The 18928-nt window shown below is 37.9% G+C and overlaps 1 protein-coding gene across 5 annotated transcripts in view; it reads left to right on the forward strand.

The window, feature by feature from the left end:
• The window catches only part of ANKRD28 (ankyrin repeat domain 28), a 195071-nt gene that overhangs the window by 140984 nt on the left and 35159 nt on the right, over positions 1-18928 (forward strand). For all 5 annotated transcript variants that reach the window (XM_061167271.1, XM_061167269.1, XM_061167274.1 and 2 more), the window contains 7 exons: positions 5295-5437; positions 8404-8616; positions 12452-12530; positions 13269-13383; positions 14308-14390; positions 16169-16232; positions 16439-16507. In XM_061167271.1, the coding sequence (XP_061023254.1) occupies positions 5295-5437; positions 8404-8616; positions 12452-12530; positions 13269-13383; positions 14308-14390; positions 16169-16232; positions 16439-16507 (766 nt within the window). The remainder of the gene's footprint in view (positions 1-5294; positions 5438-8403; positions 8617-12451; positions 12531-13268; positions 13384-14307; positions 14391-16168; positions 16233-16438; positions 16508-18928) is intronic.

Below are 18928 nucleotides of genomic sequence, written 5' to 3' on the forward strand. Positions count from 1 at the left end.
GGCAGCCCACCAGGCTCCCCCGTCCCTGGGATTCTCGAGGCAAGAACACTGCGAGTGGGTTGCCATTTCCTTCTCCAATGCATGAAAGTGAAAAATGACAGTGAAGTCGTTCAGTTGTGTCCGACTCTTAGCGACCCCATGGACTGCAGCCTACCAGGCTCCTCCATCCATGGGATTTTCCAGGCAAGAGTACTGGAGTGGGTTGCCATTGCCTTCTCCCCAGTTCTCTTGAAAGCTGTTTAAAATTAATTCTGTTTACCTTTGAAGGGAGAGACATCCTAGATAGAAGCCTGGGGTACAGAGTTTAGATTGGTGTTTACTGAAAGCTCATTCTTATAGCCATCCTGATCACATCTTTGTATGGGGATATTAAGGTAGAAGTTGTGAAGATGTATTAGAAAGCCTGTTACTGGACTTCCCTGGTGGTGCAGTGGATAAGCGCCTGCCTGCCTGCCAGTGCAGGGGACGTAGATTCCAGCCCTGGTCCAGGAAGATCCCACGTGCTTGCAGGGCAACTAAGCCTGTGCACCACAGCTCCCGAGCCCGCACGCTATGACTCCTGGAGCCCGTGCTCAGCAGCAAGAGAAGCTGCCACAGTGGGAAGCCCAGGCACCGCAGCTCGAGAGTTGCCCCTGCTCACCGCAACTAGAAAAAAGCCTGAGCAAGCAATGAAGACCTAGCGCAGCCAAAATAAACAAATAATTTTTTTTTAAAACCTACTGGGCCAAGCACTGGATTAAGTAGGGTGTATCATGTTTGATTTCTGCCACAGTAATTGCACAGAAAGAGACTGAGGTGCAGATACCAGCTTTTCTGCTTTTAACATTCTTGAGGAAGAATTCCGTGGTGGTCCAGTGCTTAGGACTGCGTTTTCACTGCCAAGAGCATATTTTCAGTCCCAGATCGGGGAACTAGGGTCCCATAAACTGTGCCACACAGCCAGAAAGGGGCAGGCGGGAGGGGGAGGAATTCTTGAGAAGTCTTAGGATCTCCAAAATCTGCTGTCTGAAACAGAGTTCATGGGGAAATGGTCCTGGGGCAGACTGCTTAAGACCTGTGCCACTCCATGAGCAGAGCACTGCCAAGCATTAATGGGTTCTTGAGGTGACTTGGACAGCCAGGGAAGAGACGCGTCAGCCTTCCTCGGATACTTACGAAAGAACAGAAAAGATGCTGGCTTGTGGGTGCCGAAACCACGCAGGCTGAAGTGAACCTCAACGTGCCCCTAACTTTGCAGGTCCTGCAGGGCTTGGCTCTGCCTCAGGAAGGAAGCCGTGGATGGAGACATCTTAAAGTAGAGTTAAGGAACTCCTCTTTTTGCAGCCATTCCCATTACTTCCTGCATTCACTTTTGTCTTTTCTTAGCTCTCTCTTAAAACTAGAAGATTGATGGAAGATTATTGATTTAAAATTACTGTATAAAATTATAAAATAGAAAAATGTAAGGAACCAAATGAACTCAAAGTAATTTGTCAATAACCCCAAGTCCAGGAAGATCCTTTGCCTATCATGGAAGTAACTCTGGGGTTGTTGGTGTTTCTCTCACACCAAAGGTTTGTGCCTCTAGTTATGTCATGGGCAGTTTTCTTCTGTTAATTGAAGGTAAAACATCCAGAAGCAAGTCTCCTGCGGTGTCCTCCTGCTGTCTCCTCACAGCCTATAGATTTTCTCTATTAAAGTCTTGAGGGTTTTTCTGAATACTCTAGCATAGCTTATTCTTGAAGACAGTTTAGGAACAACTATTCTGATTTGAAACTATGTAACTTATAGTAAAACTTTCACACATTAAGCAGAGAGCATTAGGCTTTTTATCTTTAAAGAGTTAGGCTTGGCTAAACAACAGTTTTCATAAAGTTAAAGGCCACAGAATTTTGTGGGTTGTCTCTAATTGGGTGTGTGTGTATCTCAGGGTCCTTGGATGGCTTTGTTTTCCTTGATCTGCTAAATGTCATTTTTTTTAGGCTGATTGCGGATTGTAGAAGATATTCTGTATTTTTTGTGCCTCACAGTCCATTTAATTTTTGAGCGTAAACATTCAGAGGTTAATATTGTTTCTTTCCTTGTCTCTTCCTTTCTTTAAGCTTGGAGAAAGAAGAGTATTTACACCCAATTTCAAAAGCTGTTCAGTTGTTTTAGGTGTTCAGAATTAAAAGGAGCTAAATATATGAAAGTACGGAGCTATTTATTACCTAGTCTATTAGACAGGCCTGAAGTCCAGATCACTGTCACTTCTAGAGACTCTGTCAGTATTAGCCCAGGAAACATTAGAATCCCATGTATTCTTGTAGTTTATTTCCTTCTTTGCCTGCTGTCTCCTGGCTGAGACTGCTTTTCTCTTTAGGCTCTACCTCTCACCCTTATGCTGTGACTAAATACTCTTGAGTTCTCAGTTCCATTTTCACCCCAGATGAATCGATCATTTTCCCCTCCCTCCCCTGTATTTGCTCCTACTATGGACCTTCATTAAGATCCCGTTTACTCACTCATCTTTTCTGTTGCACAGTGTTTTTAACAAAATCCAGTCACCTTGCTGTGATGACTCTGAGATAGAGGGTACTAAATAAAGGTTAATTACCTTAGTAAGCAATTCATTACATTATTTCTTCTAAAAGCAGTTCATAATTGGAGTTGATATGAAATGGTGTTTGGTTTTGATTTTTTTTTTCTGCCCCTTTTCTTTCCATAAAAATAAGCAGACCTGCTGTATAGCACAGGGAACCCCACTCAGTATTCTGTGATGACCTGTGCGGGGAGGGGTCTAAAAAAGAGTGGGTATATGTATGTGTGTAGCTAATTCACTTTGGTGTGTAGTAGAAACTGACACATTTTAAACCAACTGTACTCCTGTAAAATTGAAAGAAAAAAAAAAGAAACAAACATAGCTTGTTTTATTTATACATTCATGAACAAAAGAAAAATACAGAGAATTTTCCAAATTCCTGAAGGATAATGATTATATTTATCAAGCTTACATTGCTTGGATATAATTATTTTTAAAGAATGTTGTTACTGATTACAGAATTAAGTATGCCGTGCTTATCTACTGAATGCTATCTTCTGAAAATACACTCAGATAAATTGAATGAAATTTAGTCCCCTTGGGTACCATCATTTTATATATTGATAAGGAAAACACATACATATTCTGGCTAGTGTCTGCCTAGCTAGAACAATATATTTATTTCACTCTAGAACTCTCTTGCCTTTTTTCTTTTAAATAAGTCACACCAAACTGGCTATGGAAAGACCTCTTCTTAATGTTTTCAGTGGTCCATTAAAGAAATTTATGCATATTTCAGAAATGTGCTTAAATAAATATTTGTCAGTTTTAAGATAGTAAATTTGCTTACGCATGGCACCTTTTAAAAATAGGTTTTTTATCAACATCAGGAAAAGTTCACACTTCCTGGAATCTACACAGTTAATATGATCTGCGTCATTTACTTAGAGTGATATATTAATTTTGAACAGTTTTTCCAGTATGTTTGTGTTATGGGCCTTCTAGTCTTAAAAATCAGAATTTGTTTCTCTTTGGCCTGTTAGTGAATAATATGCATTTAACTGGTTTAAATAAGCTCCATTCATGTGTGACCCTCCCAGGTATTATAGGTCCTGATTTTTAATACATTATGACAAACCCAAGTAGTAGTTTTTTCTAGAGCCGTAGGTCAGAGAAGTAACATGTCTGTCTTGAGAGATCTCTGTACCAGCTACTGCTCTTATATGATAGTCACATTTACTTTGACATCTAATGATTTAATAGATATTCTTTTGATTTTTCCTTTCCTAAAAATATAGTAGATATTTTTCATATTAAGATGGGAAAAAGTATCTGAAAGTATACACTTTAATTGATAATTTACATATATTAACAACCAAATATACTTGATTCTTTATACATCCTATAGTATCCTTTTTTCAGGAGAGTGGGGTGCTGTGTTTGAAAATCTCATAGTTACTAACTTTATATACTCCTTTCCTATAAAGGGGTATTAAAAATGACATCATGAACAACTTGTTTAATGCAACAAATGTTTATTGGGTGTCTGTTTTGTTTGAAGTATACCGTGAAGGAGAACATTAAGAACCTATGACATTTTCCTTTAAAGATCTGTATTTGGGAACCTAATACATAAAAGTAATTAAAGTGTTAGTTAAATAATGATTCAAGTATAAGAAACATCACAAGGTATTATATGCTTATTAGATCGTATTTGCAGGTAGTGGGTGCTTTTGGCCATGTAATTCTAGGGAACTGGAAGACTTATAAGAAGGCTTATTTATAAGACTTCTAGGGAAGATAGGAACTGACATGGCCTTCTTCATGGATTAATAGCAGTGATTAGAAAAAAACATCCAAGCAGAACATTCTGTACAATGAAGAAATCAGTTTCATGAACAAAGGCACAGTGGTGGGAAAGCTTTGGGGAGGAGGAGAAAGCACTGTATAACCTAGTCTGATAAGATGTGAGGAGAGGAAAGGAGACTAGTGGTTCTCTCACCTTTCAGATACAGGTCCTCCTTCCTGGCCTCCTTGCATGGTTGCGGGGAGCCTGAGACTAGTTCTGACTAATGAAAGCAGCATGGCCTCTGGACCAGAGCATTTGATTGATGGTGTGAAGCTCTGTAGTCCCCTTTCTTGGCACAGTGACCAGCTGCCTTCAAGACTGTGTCAGCTCCATGTGTCTGGATCCTTAAGTGACTGAGCAGAGCCCTCTTGACAAGCTATCATAATGCTAATGAGAAAACGCTAAAATGGTTTAGACCACTGAGATTTGGGAATCAGCATGGGTGAGTAACAAACTAAGGTTGTTAAGGACAGCTGGAAATAGTGAGAGAGAAGTTTTTAGCTTAGTGTTCCAAAGACTTGACATTTTTAAGAAATATGCCAAATTCACTCCCAGATTTCTGAATAGAAGATTCCACTAAAGCATGCAAACATAAACTAATGTCTCTTATTAGACATAAAAAGCTAGCTTAGTAACTTGAGAGTGTATTAAAAACAACCTTGGAAACATGATCTAGGTAAAAGGAGGATTGCAGGATCATCATCGGATAAGAAAATTAAATGTATTATTTTCAGCTCTTTGTGTCATCTGTCAACATTTGTCAAAATTATCCTGAGTTCTTATTTTTTCCTTGTGCCCACTCTCTGGTTATAGTATGATTAAGTGGTGACTTGTTGAGCTTTGTCATGTATTTTTACCTGTCTTTAAAAATATTCAGGATCGTATTGTATTTCATATTTTCCATATGTTCTCTGCTTGTTTTTTTCTTCATAAACACATTTTCAGGTCACATTGAAGTAGTGAAGTTACTTGTGGCACACGGAGCTGAGGTGACATGCAAGGACAAGAAGTCTTACACGCCTCTCCACGCAGCAGCCTCCAGCGGGATGATCAGCGTGGTCAAGTACCTTCTCGATCTTGGGGTTGATGTAGGTGTACTAAGCAGGATGAAGAATGGAGCGTTTTGTGTGTTTGTGATTTCATTGTCGGTGGAAGTTTTTTCAAATTTAAAAGATGTTTTCTTACAGTAACATTTTTGTCTTTTAATAGTGTTGTGTTTATACTCCTTTATGTAATATACAGTCTGCTGATGTCTGACCAAGACATGAAGTTAGTCAAATGTGTTAAGAGGTAGAATACTTTCCAAAGATGAATGATTGACAGAAGTTTCCCTTTTCCATCACATTCTAGCCCCCTGTAGCTTCATTTCAACTGTGGAAACCAGCAGATCAGACATACTTGGATTATTTTCCTAAGTGGCTTGGTTATTGTCAGTAATATTTGCCCAGTTTGTCTAACATTTCCTTTAAATGACTATAACTGTTCATATTACAGTGTATTGGTCAGAAGTAGGCAGGGAAACTAGAGGCTTCTGGCCCGTCAGCTGCAAGTGTTCCTTACTATATGAATCTGTAAATTGGTTAGGGAGGGGTTGCTTGCTTCATCTGAATATATTTGATAATAGAACTGGGGTAGCTAAGACTACCTGGAGCTCCCACAGTCCATCCTTGAGGCACATGCATGTTACACCCCACCCTTAGTAGATTCAGGGCTTCCCTGTGGCTCAGCTGGTACAGAACCTGCCTACAGTGCAGGAGACCTGGCTTCAACCCCTGTGTTGGGAAGATCCCCTGGAGAAGGGAATGGTTACCCACTCCAGTATTCTGGCCTGGAGAATTCCATGGACTATATATATAGTCCATGGTGTTGCAAAGAGTTGGACACAACTGAGCAACTTTCAGTTAGCAGATTTACTCTTATTTTAGGTACAGGTCTGACAAACTCATCTGGTTCTTTAAAACACAGATTATTTGTTGTTGTTTAGTTGCTAAGTCGTGTCTGACTCTTTCACGACCCAATAGATTGTAGAACACCAGGGTCCTCTGTCCATGGGATTTCCCAGGATTACTGAAGTGGGTTGCTATTTCCTTCTCCAGGAGATCATCCCAATCCAGGGATTGAACCCATGTCTCCTGCATTGGCAGGCAGATTCTTTACCCCTGAGCCATTGATTTAAAACAACCAAGAGAAAGGGAGGTAGTTTAGATCAGCTGGAAAGACAGAAAGATAGTTGGTGATCTGGTTGAACTATTTACTAATTTAAGGACTATGTGAAGCACATAATTTTTGAAAGATGGGGATCAGAAAGCCAAACACAGGTAGAATCTTGTAGAGTGCAAACAGATGAAAAGTTTTTTTTTCAACTCAGCACTTCTATAGCTCTGTTTCAGCACAGAGATTATAATGCCCAAGAGACCCTTGATCTAGATAAATGAGACAGCCTACTTCTGGTCACTGTTTGAAGTCCGTTCTGGGACAATTTTTAAAGCATATTTTATTGGCAGCAAAATAAACTCTGGTGAGAGCGTTCTTCCAAAAAAGTGGTCAGACTTGGAGCCACTTAGTGACCCACGGCCTCTGATTGCATGACTCAGCTTCTAAAAGCTGCCATAACAAATGGCCATGAAGTGGGTGACTGAAGGCAGTAAGCGTAATCTCTCAAAGTTCTGGGAGCTCCAAGGGAGAATCTATTCTAGGTTGCCAGCTTTTGGTGATGAAATCTAGATGATTTGACTAAAGTTATATGTGGCTTTTTCAGTTCCTCTAATTTCTGTTACTGGAGATCTGAGAAAGAAAAATGTTAAAGTTGTGATAAGTTGGGCCCAACCACAAGGTTAGAGGGCACAGAACTACCTTCAGCTTTGATGATTCACTAGAAGGACTCCAGAAACTCACTGAGCACTCTTATACTCACAGTTATGATTTATTACGCAGAAAATTACAAATTAAGATCAGCCAAAAGAAGAGACGCGCAAGTGTTCTAAACACAAAGCTCCCGCTGGCCTCTCCCTGCAGTTAGTTAGGACTCTGATCTCCCAGCATCAGAGTGTGGTGCATGCACGCAGTATTGCCAGCCTGAGCTTTGTTATCAGTTTTGTTGCGATTCCACTACATAGGCATGGTTGATCAAAATTGCTCATGTGATTGATTTCAGTCCACAGAGACCAAGCGATCCAAAGCCCTTCCCCCAAATCACATGGCTGTTCTTTGTGGCCCTGCCCCACCCCACCCCCCACCCCGCCGCCCCCAAAGACCACCCACTGTGCTAACCCTACTCTCGGGGCAGGGTGGCCAGCTCCCAGCCTAGATAAGGACGTGTCTATCAGGCGTGCCATGGGTTACCTCCCAGAGCACGGGGGCAAAGGTAAAATTCTTCATTACAGGAAAGCTGTGTAAACTTGAAAATATTAATCCAATATATTTTTTAAGGAATAGAAAGATTACATGAATTATTTCTCAGTATTGATTATATTGTTTAGAGCATATTCGTTTTGGTAACATATCAGTATATCAGTATATAGGCTGGAAAATATCTAGAGCCTAAGTTTGTTGAAAAAATGAGTTAAATAAATAGGAAAGGATATTACTCATTTTTAAAAAATCTTGCTGTCTACTAAAAACCAACTTTCATCTTTGGTCACTGTAAACGAACCAGGAGAAAATATGTGTGTTTTTCAATATATGTCAATTTTCAGTTTGTGTTCATTTTTCATGACTCTTAGAGTTAATTCTATAATTGTGTATTATGTAGAATGCTTTTTAAAATATGTTTTTATTTTCCTAAAATATCTCTTGGAATCATTCAGTTTTATCTTGAAATAGACATTGTATATATGAATTATATTTCCTGATGGTACAAAATCTATTTGACACCAGAATGCTGTAGTTATGTTCATTTTTTTAAAATAAGTTTAAAATTATGAGTCTTATCTGTATTATTTTTCCCTGTTTCTCACTTTAATAATTTGATTTCAATCATAATGTTGTTAAGGTAGCTCACAACACTAATAATTAGGAAGACTGCATTAACATTGACATTTTTGTCTTCCAATAGATGAATGAACCAAACGCCTATGGAAATACACCTCTTCACGTAGCCTGCTACAATGGACAGGATGTTGTCGTGAATGAACTGATAGATTCTGGTGCTAATGTAAATCAAAAGAATGAAAAAGGGTTTACTCCTTTGCACTTTGCTGCTGCATCTACACACGGAGCATTGTGTTTAGAGCTTCTAGTAGGCAATGGGGCCGATGTCAATATGAAGGTAGGAAGTCAAATCAGAATCCCTTCTAGTATTTCGGGTTGCACTGTATTAATACTGTTGGTAGCACACACCATGTAGCAATAAAAAGGAATGAGTTACTGGTACATACACAGATAAGACTTCAAAGTACTATGCTGAGTAAAAGTGTTACACAAGAATTTGTTCACTGTTCCCACCTATATAAGATTTTAGAACAGACAAAATAGTAATGGGGTGCCAGACTATCTATAGTTGTGGGTACAAAACAGGACAGTTATTGTCACTGGGAGGAGGGATTAATAAAAAGGCATGGGGGAACTTTCTGGTATGGTGGTAATGTCCTGTATTTTGACAGCTTTGGGTTATATGAATAAAAATTAGTCAAAACTCATCAAGTGGTACATTTAAGATTTCATAGGCCTCATTGCATGTAAATATTCCCTTAGAAGGTTACAAACCAAGCTAATATTGAACCTTAGTTAATGATACACATACCAAAGTGTTTTAGAGGTAATAAGTAGCATTATCTGTAGCTAATTTTGAAAAGTATCATTTAGGGACTTCCCTGGCAGTCCAGTGGTTAACATTCTGAGCTGGCATGGGTTTCATCCCTTGTTCTGTATACCACACAGCTTGGTTAAAAAGAAAAAAAAAAATCAATAGCATGGGTTGAGTGGAGAGAGACTAATGTATGATAATGTTCATATAGTAAAATGTTAGCAGTAGACTCTAGGTGGTATGCATATGGGTGTTCACAGTAATATTATTTCAACTTTCCTGTTTTGAAATTTTTCACAATGTTAGAAAAGTTAAAAGATGAATATCTGTGTTTTACATACAAGGAATAGTTGATTTTTGGTCAGTCGCTTCGAAGAGTGAGCATTTGAGTTTTAGAAATACATAAAAGCTCTGGAGCCACAATAAATGTACTTTTACTGCATAAGTCTTTGGAAATGCACATGTAACCACAATTTTGAACATAACTACTTTATAATGTGTAGTGGTCATTTATATTTTCCAAGTTACTTTCACTGATTGTGTCTGTATTAATTTATTAATTCATTCTTTGAACACTTGCCAAACCTTGTGGTATGGCTTGTGGTATGAAAAAAAGGAACCATAAAAAAAAAATAGAACCGTTTAGGATTAGTAAAACATTTAAGCTTGGAATGTTTTCAGAGCTTAGTTACATAAAATTCCAGCTCCCTTTGTAGGTGTGATGAGCTGGTGTCTTTCAGAGGGTCGGGAAAGGAGTCTGTTTTCTCACCTCTGACTTGGAAACCTCCTTTAACAATGCCGCTGACCCACGCTGACAGCTGTAGTGGCAGCAGGCCCGTCTGTATTTAGGTCATGGCTCTAAGTTGCCCCTGCCAGCTAAAGGACAGAAGTTACACGTACCAAACCATGGAAGCAAAGAGCATGATGTATTTTTTAAAAAAAAACTAATCTGGTATGAGTGTCTCTTTTAAGAAAAGACGTTTACAGCTTTCAGTTCTCAGATCACCTACTGAAGTTTTATTTTTAATAATTTAAATAACTTCTAAAAATTTCCTAATAACAAATTTGAACTGCCTATTTTGATTTGAAGAATTCCTGCTGTTTGGATAATCAGTGCTCAGAAAAAAAATTCTTACAGGAGTGGAAAGTTCATTACTTGTTTCCTCAAAAGCCTAGTAATATTTTTTTAGTGAAGAGTATTTCAAAATAAAAAAATTTGAAATTATCTACCATTTTTCAAATGAAAAGATCTCATCAGATATTTTTAGTCTAGATTTGTTTATGATAAAATGACTATAGTTAAAATTATCTTTGTTAAATATTAAGTATCTTGGAGTAAGAGAGACTTACTTACATCATTAACTGTTACGCATTTTTTAGTTTATCAGTTGCTCAGTAAAAATTAAGCTTTCTGTTTATTTTATACAGTGCCATTTAGACAAGCGGTTACTATAGTTTGAAGATAATTGATTATTTGGTTCATGTGTCATTGCCTACGTAGCTGACTACCTGTGGTTATTTTTAAGTCTGTGTTTTCTTTTGAAATGTAGAGATGAGAATTATTTCTACAAGGGGGTTACTTGGCTCTTATCAATGGTGCTATTTGACGTTACTTCCTTAATGATTTAGAAAATTCAATGGTGGATTTTACACATGACAAGGGAATATTTTAGCAAAGCAGTTAAGATGTGGTGGTGAAGTAGATTTGAAGACAACAGGTCATGACATTGATTTAAAACTGATTTCATAAAAGTTGCTTTGGTCTTGTCTGAGGATGTCTGACTTCCTGCTGATGTGCAGCTGTCTAGTTACCTTAGCACCAAGCTTACTGAAACACTCCCTCCAGGTTGTTGATTTCTGGGTACCGTCCAACCCTGACATTATATAAAAACTGTTGATAGTAGTGAGTTTTCGAGTAATAAGAATGTGTTTTCATTCAAGAATATATCTTCATTCCTGACACCAGTGTTTCCTATATTTGTCAAATGGTTATTTGGAAGTGAAAAGTGAAAGTGAAGTTGCTCAGTCGTGTCCAACTCTTTGCGACCGCATGAACTGTAGCCTACTAGGCTCTTCCGTCCATGGGATTTTCCAGGCTATTTGCCTTATAAGAAAGAAAATCATACTTGCTGACCCTCAAGTCCTCCTTATCAAGTCACCTTTCTCCTTCATCTTTTCCTCCCATTTCATCCTCTATTTTAATGTTTCTAACCTGATCAAATTGTGGATGACTTACATTTGGAATGTAAATTTAGGTTCGTAATTATTCAATTTGTAAGTTTTTAAATTGATTGTCCTACAAAATACTATTTAGATGTAAGTGAATGTTTTTATAAAAAGAGCAATATAGGTCTGGTTTTTCATAACCTTGCTTATCATGAACCCAGCCACACTGACGATGTCACTTACTGCCTTTTTTCCCTCCATTCTTCAAGTGGTATTCTGTAATCAGTTACTCTAGAGGATAGAAACTCTATAGTATGTGTGTTGAAAGTAAAAAAAAAATAAATAAATAACAATTTCATGCAACATATCCAGTTGTCAAGCCAGATAGCTATTATACCTTTTCTCACCCCCACCCTATACTTTAAATTTTGGTTAGATAACCAGAGTACCCCAAATACTTCTTCCTTTGTGATTATCACATGTATGTTTTGATTAACAAAATAATTGAGGGAAGAAAAGACTTTACCTAACTCACAGTAAAAGATATCACGTAATTCAGGCATTGTTTTTCTTCATATGTGGAATTCCTCTGAAATTTCAGAATTTCTATGTTGAATACACATGCACGACCAGTCTGGTTTATTATCTTTAGTAATTTGAGAAAATAGTTAACAATGTTGATGACATGTAATTATAAACTAAATAGTGTATAAAGTTTTAAAGTGAATTATAGTGGCTGAAGTTAATTCTGACATTCACTTTCCCTTGGTCAGGGAAGGATTCAGCATTTCTTTTAGGACAAAAGAATTGTAGCAATGTGAAAATTTTGAACCTTGGGCAGCAAATCCTGGCTGTACCACTTCCAATGATGTGACCTTGGTCAAATCATTAGTATCCTTGTTCTTCAGTTCCCCCACCTGTGAAATAGGAGTGATATTAAGATTATAACACACCTACCACTCGGGACCGTCTATAAACTGTAGGCATTGTGTGTTTGTGCTTTATGGTATACATTCTAAAACATTAGTTCATAATTTCAGATAGCTGTTTTACTGCCATAGACATTTATTAAACCTAACACTTGAGTAATAGTCATACAAAATAAAGTTGCAAGAGGATATTCAAAATAAAATGAACAATTACGTGTTACGAATATAACCAGAATTTTAAATCTTCTTTGTGTCTATTTCAGAGCAAAGATGGAAAAACTCCACTGCACATGACTGCCCTCCATGGTAGATTCTCCAGATCACAAACCATTATCCAGAGTGGTAAAAAGTATTTCTGTTTGTTTTTTTTCTAAAGTGTAGTAAAAGCATCCACATAGTGAATGGTATTGAGGAATTGTCATAGCAGTATACATATTTTTGACATTTGATATCATATCTCATGAAAATCAGATAATGAAGAATTTTATATGCCATGTACATGTATCTTTTATAGTCATTTTTCATTTATTTCTGTATTGTTTCACTTAGATTATTTATATAATATCACTAGCAGTTAGTACTGGCTTTTAAAAAACATGCTAAATAGAAAAATAACTGCCTTTCCACTGCAGTTTGTATTATATATTGACAAAACTCAGTTGGGTTTCTCTTTCCCTTTTTGAATATTTTGAACTGTTTTTAGCATTTTCATTTCTTTTCTAAACTTGTATTATTTTGTATTTGAATTAGTACTAGGCAAGCTAAACTTCTAAATAAAAAGAACTTTTGGGTACATTACTTTAAGGCAGTGTTTCACAAGCCATGTTCCAAAGAACTGTTTGTAAGTAGTATTGATACTTAAGACAATAGCTGTTCTCATTTGGCAAGGAAAGGGTAGGAATAAACTCATGATCAAATAATTCATGAGGCATTGCAGACTGTCTTCTGATTTTTAAATCTATTAGAATCTTATGCTCAGTTCACAAACTTGCTTTAAGTATAAAATCTGTAGTCCCAGTGCCTGACCCAGTAACTGTGCTGTGGATGAAATCTATGGATTTTATTCCTCCTTTGCTGCAGGAGCTGTAATCGACTGTGAAGATAAGAATGGCAACACTCCTCTGCACATAGCGGCGAGGTATGGCCACGAGCTGCTCATCAACACCCTCATCACGAGTGGGGCCGACACCGCCAAGTAAGTGCGTGCCAGGCGTTGATGGCTTGCCAGGGAGTGCGCGGCTTTTCTCAGTGTGGTTCTCTCTTGCGTGAGCTTTTTCCTCTTTGTGTTGATGATGTAATAGAATGTTTAATATGACTTCGTTGGGTCTTTTTATGCTTTTTATCCCAATTGTTTATGGATTATGACTAATATGTTAAAGTTTCCGTGTAAAACTTTGTTTGAAAGATGGATTCTCTTGCATGCTCTGCAGAAATACACACCCTACTTAAATTGATGCTTATCATTCTTATGTGTATTTTTAAATTTTTATTATACTTTTATATGTTCATAAATATGTTTTAAATTTTCTTTTAAGCTTTCTAAAAATGGTATGCTACTGTATGCTTCATGAAACTTTTTTTTTCACACGCAGTTGTTGATTTAGCCATGTAAATATAAATTGGGGCTTTTTTTTCTTTCCTCATCTCTGTAAGTAACTCTAGTTGATTTGTTTTCTAAAATTTAATTCTTGTGTAAAGATTTCACAGTTTATTCATTCTCCTCATTTACAAACACAACTTCTGGTTTTTTACTGCTGGGAAAAATTACTGCAGTGAACAGTCTTAAGCAAAACATTTTGCCTTGTGGTAATGATCCTTGATGGCAAAGCAGGTGGGATGATTTTTGCTCCTGAGACAAATGTCTGGAGTCATTTTTGGTTGTCCTGATTTGGGGAGAGAGCTAATGTCATCCAGTGTGGGTCAAGCCCAGGGGCACTGGGGATGTCCTGCTGTCTCCCCAACACACACAGACCCACAGGAAGTCCACAGGGACAGTAGTCTGAGCTCGAAAAACCCTACTCTAAGAGGAGAGTTGCTGGAGAGGTTAAGTAGTTTCTTTTTACTTAAGTGATTGCCTTTTTCTCGCATTGTGGTGAAGATACTGTTCTCTTTGCTTTAGACGTGGCATACATGGAATGTTCCCCCTCCATTTGGCAGCCTTAAGTGGTTTTTCAGATTGCTGTAGGAAACTTCTTTCTTCTGGTGAGTGGAACCTTCACAGACAAATTATCCTCTTTTATGCTTCCCCCAAACTCCCCTCCATCTTGCTTTTGCAAAATTATATACAAATACGTCCAAGTATGGATCATTTATTAACCCCTCTTAGAAGATGTTGGGCCCTTTAAGATTTGATATTCTCTTCAACTCTGGGAAAGGTTTTATTCTTCTAGTGATTTCTTCCTCTCTCTTAGTTGGGGAATGGCATGTGGAATATTTCTGAAGTAGTCCCTTTATGTCTGGAAGCAAAATATCTTTTGCATGGTTCCTTTTTGAGAGCCAGCGACCAGTTCACAGTATCTTCTAGGTCTGAAATTCATACCATATTTAATTACTGTTTTAAAATGCCACATAGTTTGAAACAAAACAGGATCAGTAGCTTTCTGTTAATATAAATATTACTATAAATATCTTTATTAAAATGCATAGAAGTACTAAATATATAAGATTTTACTTTAAATGATATTCTATTAGCATGTTATAAAAGTTGAACAGATTTTATATATTATTAATACTTATGAGTGCTGAAAGAATTATGGGAAAGTTTCTGGGAAAAATTAGCATATTGTGAGACAGACCCTTCTGAGTTTTTCTTAACGATACCTTTTTTCCTCCCCTTGGCTTTGTTGGGTCGTTGCTGCGGTGAGGGCTCTTTCCTAGTTGGGGAGAGCAGGGGCTGCTCTGTAGTTGTGCTGACGAGCTTCCCATTGCACTGGCCTGTCGGTGCAGAGCTCGGGCTCTAGGCGTGCCGGCTTCAGGAGTCAGGGCTCCCGGGCTCCAGGGAGCAGGCTGCACAGCCTTGGTGCACGGGCTCAGTTGCACTGCGGCGTGTGGGATCTCCCTGGATCAGGGATCGAACCTGCGTCTTCTGCATCTGCAGGTGCGTTCTTTACCACTGAGCCACCAGGGAAGCCCTCAGTGATACCTTTTAAGTGAGGTGATTGTGTTTTGAGTGTTTAAGTGTATGCGTGCCACATAGCCATTTATCTATGAAAGAGAATTATAAAACTCTCTTCTCAGTGTTAGTAGTAATCCACGGGTAGCAAAAGAAAAAGTTTTACCAAGAAACCATTCATGGGGCTTCCCTGGCAGTCCAGTGGTTAAGACTCCACACTTGTCAAGGCAGGGGGTGCAGTTTCTGTGCTCATGTGGGAACTGAGATCCCACATGCAGTGCAGTGTGGGACACTGCACCCCCCACAAAATGTTCGTGTATCTTACAATTTAGTATATTCTCAGAGATACATGACCATGACTACACTGGGTTTTAGAACATTTTCGCTACCGCCTGCACCCAGATAAATTTCATTTGGCATCAGTTCCCCATTTCTTCCCTCCCCCAGCCCTTAGTAATCAATAATCTACTTTCTATCTCTAAATTTACCTATCCTAGATAGGTTGTAGAGGTGGAATCACCTAACGTGGTTTTTTGACTGATTTTTTTTTTTCACTTAGAAATGTTCTGAAGGGTCATCCAGTGTTATAAGTATGTATCAGTAGTACTTCATTTCTTTCTATTGCTGAATAATATCCCATTGTATCCTATGACTTTTAAACAAGTACTCTAGCATGTTTTTTAAAAACCCCAGGCTTTTAGTGGTAATTAAAAAAAAATACATTACTAATCTGTTATAAATTAATTTGTACCTATTTGTAAGTCATAGTTTTGTGTATGATGGGGTGTGATTTTTTAATTGTTAATGTAATGCTTTAATATAAAGTAACATGCATATAGTATTATGTAAGATGTATTCATTCTTATAGGATTTGATATAGATACCCCAGATGATTTTGGCAGGACCTGTCTACATGCAGCTGCAGCTGGAGGGTATGTTAACAAAATTTTTACTTTTTTTAAGAAAAAGATAGCTGATCATGGCATGTTTTTCTGTTGTTGTTTTGTAAAATATAAATTATAGTATTTTATTCACTCTGCCCTCATTTGAAAATGTACTTTTATACTTACTTAAACCTAACCATTGCATCATAAAATTATTGACAGTTGCATCTTCTCATTGTATTTTTCCTTGGTAGTAATTTGGAGTGCCTAAACCTTCTGCTGAATACTGGTGCAGACTTCAACAAAAAAGACAAGTTTGGAAGGTGAGCTGTGGTACAGTTCCTCTGTAGCTCCTGCTTAATGTTATTTACTTAATGACTTTCTTAATATTATAATTTGGCTTCTATGTGTTAGTCACTCAGTCATGTCCGACTCTGCAGCTGCATGGACTGTAGGCTGCCAGGCTTCTCTGTCCATGGGATTTCCCGGACAAGAATACTGGTGAGGGTTGCCATTCCCTTTTCCAGGGAATCTTCCTGACCCGAGGCTCGAGCCCATGTCTCCTGCATTGCAGGCGGATTTTTTACTGTCTGAGCCACGAGGGAAGTCCTTAATGACTTTCTTAATCTTGTTATTTGGCTTCTGTGAGTTAACTAAAAAATTTCACATCTTTTATGTTGTGATCATGATTTGTTGAAAAACTCCAATAGGTAGATAACTTCTGAATATTCATTCTTACCCACAGCCTTCTTCCAACTGGGCCCCTGCCATAGCCCCAGCCTACCAGCCACAGCTTTACTTTATAAGCACTACATACCTTTTATGATGTCATTCCCCCCTCTTCCTTTATAGCTGTGAATATTTAAAACCACGTGGTACCTGTGCTCCCTAAACAAAAACTTACAAGAGCAGTGGTAGTTCTCCATTCCCTCAAGTCATTCTTTATTAGAGACTCTGTGGCCTAGTTTTGGTTCCAGAGCACAGAAGGAGGGAGGAAGCAGGTTACTAATGTGAATGCAGAGCAGAGTCCCTGTGTGTCACTCAGCCAGGCTGCATCCTCACTGTTCAGCCCCAGACCTCACTGTTGCTTGCATCTGTGACTGCAGTGATTAAAGCCGCCGGGGTCTGCTAAGTTACTTTAGAGTGGGAATCAACCCAGTGTCTGTTAGAACCATATAGGAGAGGGTGGGAGGCAGTTTGAAAAACAGAGGTGAGCGTGTTACAGTGTGTACATAAGTCTAATGTTGGACGCATGCAACTTGTGCAGTGTTACAAACCAGTGTTAACCTCAGTAAAAGAGAAAGAAAGGTGGCAATATGAGCAAAATGTGTGTCAACAGTTTGCGAGATATATCAGAGTATACAATAAGAGAGGGTATGTGTTGGAAGGAAATGTGTGGATATGTATCAGTGCCTGGAATGGTATAGTGCAGAGGTCAATAGAATCACATGTGGTAGGGAATCAGAAGTGTGTGAAAGAAAAGTGAAACCAACTGTCTGACCACGTCATTCCTTTGAGGAACAGAGTATTCTCATAAGCCTTCTGACTGAAGGAGCCAGTGACCCAGGAAATCAAAAATCACTGTCTTTGGTGTGCAGTATTTTTATAGCTAATTTATTTTTGTAAGCGTGCTTTTTTTTTTTCTTTTAAAAATTATTTATTTTATGTGTTTGGCTGCGCTGGATCTTCATTGCTGTGTAGGCTCTTATCTAGTTGTGGTGAGCGGGGGCTCTTCTCTAGTTGCAGTGAGCGAGCGTCTTGTTGCAGTGGCTCATTGTGGAGCACAGGCTCTAGGGCATGCAGGTGTAAGCAGACTTTAATCCAGTTTATATTAGTTAGTTTGTAGTACATGAAGCATTGTATGCTACAGATAGAGCTTCTGAGTTTACAGGCTTGAAAATAATTCAGGAGTAATTGCATTTTCAAAACTACTATTACTATATTATACTTTATCCAATAAAGTAAAATAATGCTTCACTGTCATTTTACAAGGTAAATATTTTAGAAAACAATATGCCATGAAGACTCTGGACTAAATTTACCTTCACTCTTCTGTTTTCTTTCTTTCTTCCTCTTTTTTTAAATGAAAAGTCATGAATCATTATAGTTTTGTAATCTAAATACAGAAACTCCTAAATTTAATAGCATTCTTTTTCATGTCAGTAACTGGAAAGAAGTAATCTACAAATATTCTGTCTCTAGTAATTAACACAGTACCCTAGCTCTTCAAAGTGATGAAAAATCTTCAAAACTATGCATTTTTTGCTTGAGAAATCTGATATTACTGTGCAGCTCTCCCTTACAGTTGATATAACAGCATTCTTTTTAATACTTCTGTATTTTTCTTACCATTTATTCCTCTATCGAGACGTAACAGAAGCTGCTACCTCTGTACCGTGAAACATTTGTATTAGTATAGGGGAAGCTTTCTTAAAATGAAAACTCTTCTCAGATTGCTGATGGTATTAGGGAGGAAGGAAAATACAAGTTTTGGAGCAGAATATGAAGTGTATCCATAATTCACTCAGGAAACTGTAATTGTTACTGTCTGAGCTATGAAATACTTTTAACTGTGTTTCTGTCTTATTTTACATTCTTTTCCTTTTAACTGTGTTTCTGTCTTATTTTGTTTTCTTAGAGGCTGTCAGGCATCTTGGTTTCTCCTCCTAGCTTTCTGTCTGGCCCTTTGAAAGACTTAGTAGTGTATGGCAAAAATCAACCTCCAACTTACTATAAATACAGTG

The sequence above is a fragment of the Dama dama genome, chromosome 19 (assembly GCF_033118175.1).
Source record: "Dama dama isolate Ldn47 chromosome 19, ASM3311817v1, whole genome shotgun sequence".
Classification (NCBI taxonomy): Eukaryota; Metazoa; Chordata; class Mammalia; order Artiodactyla; family Cervidae; genus Dama; species Dama dama.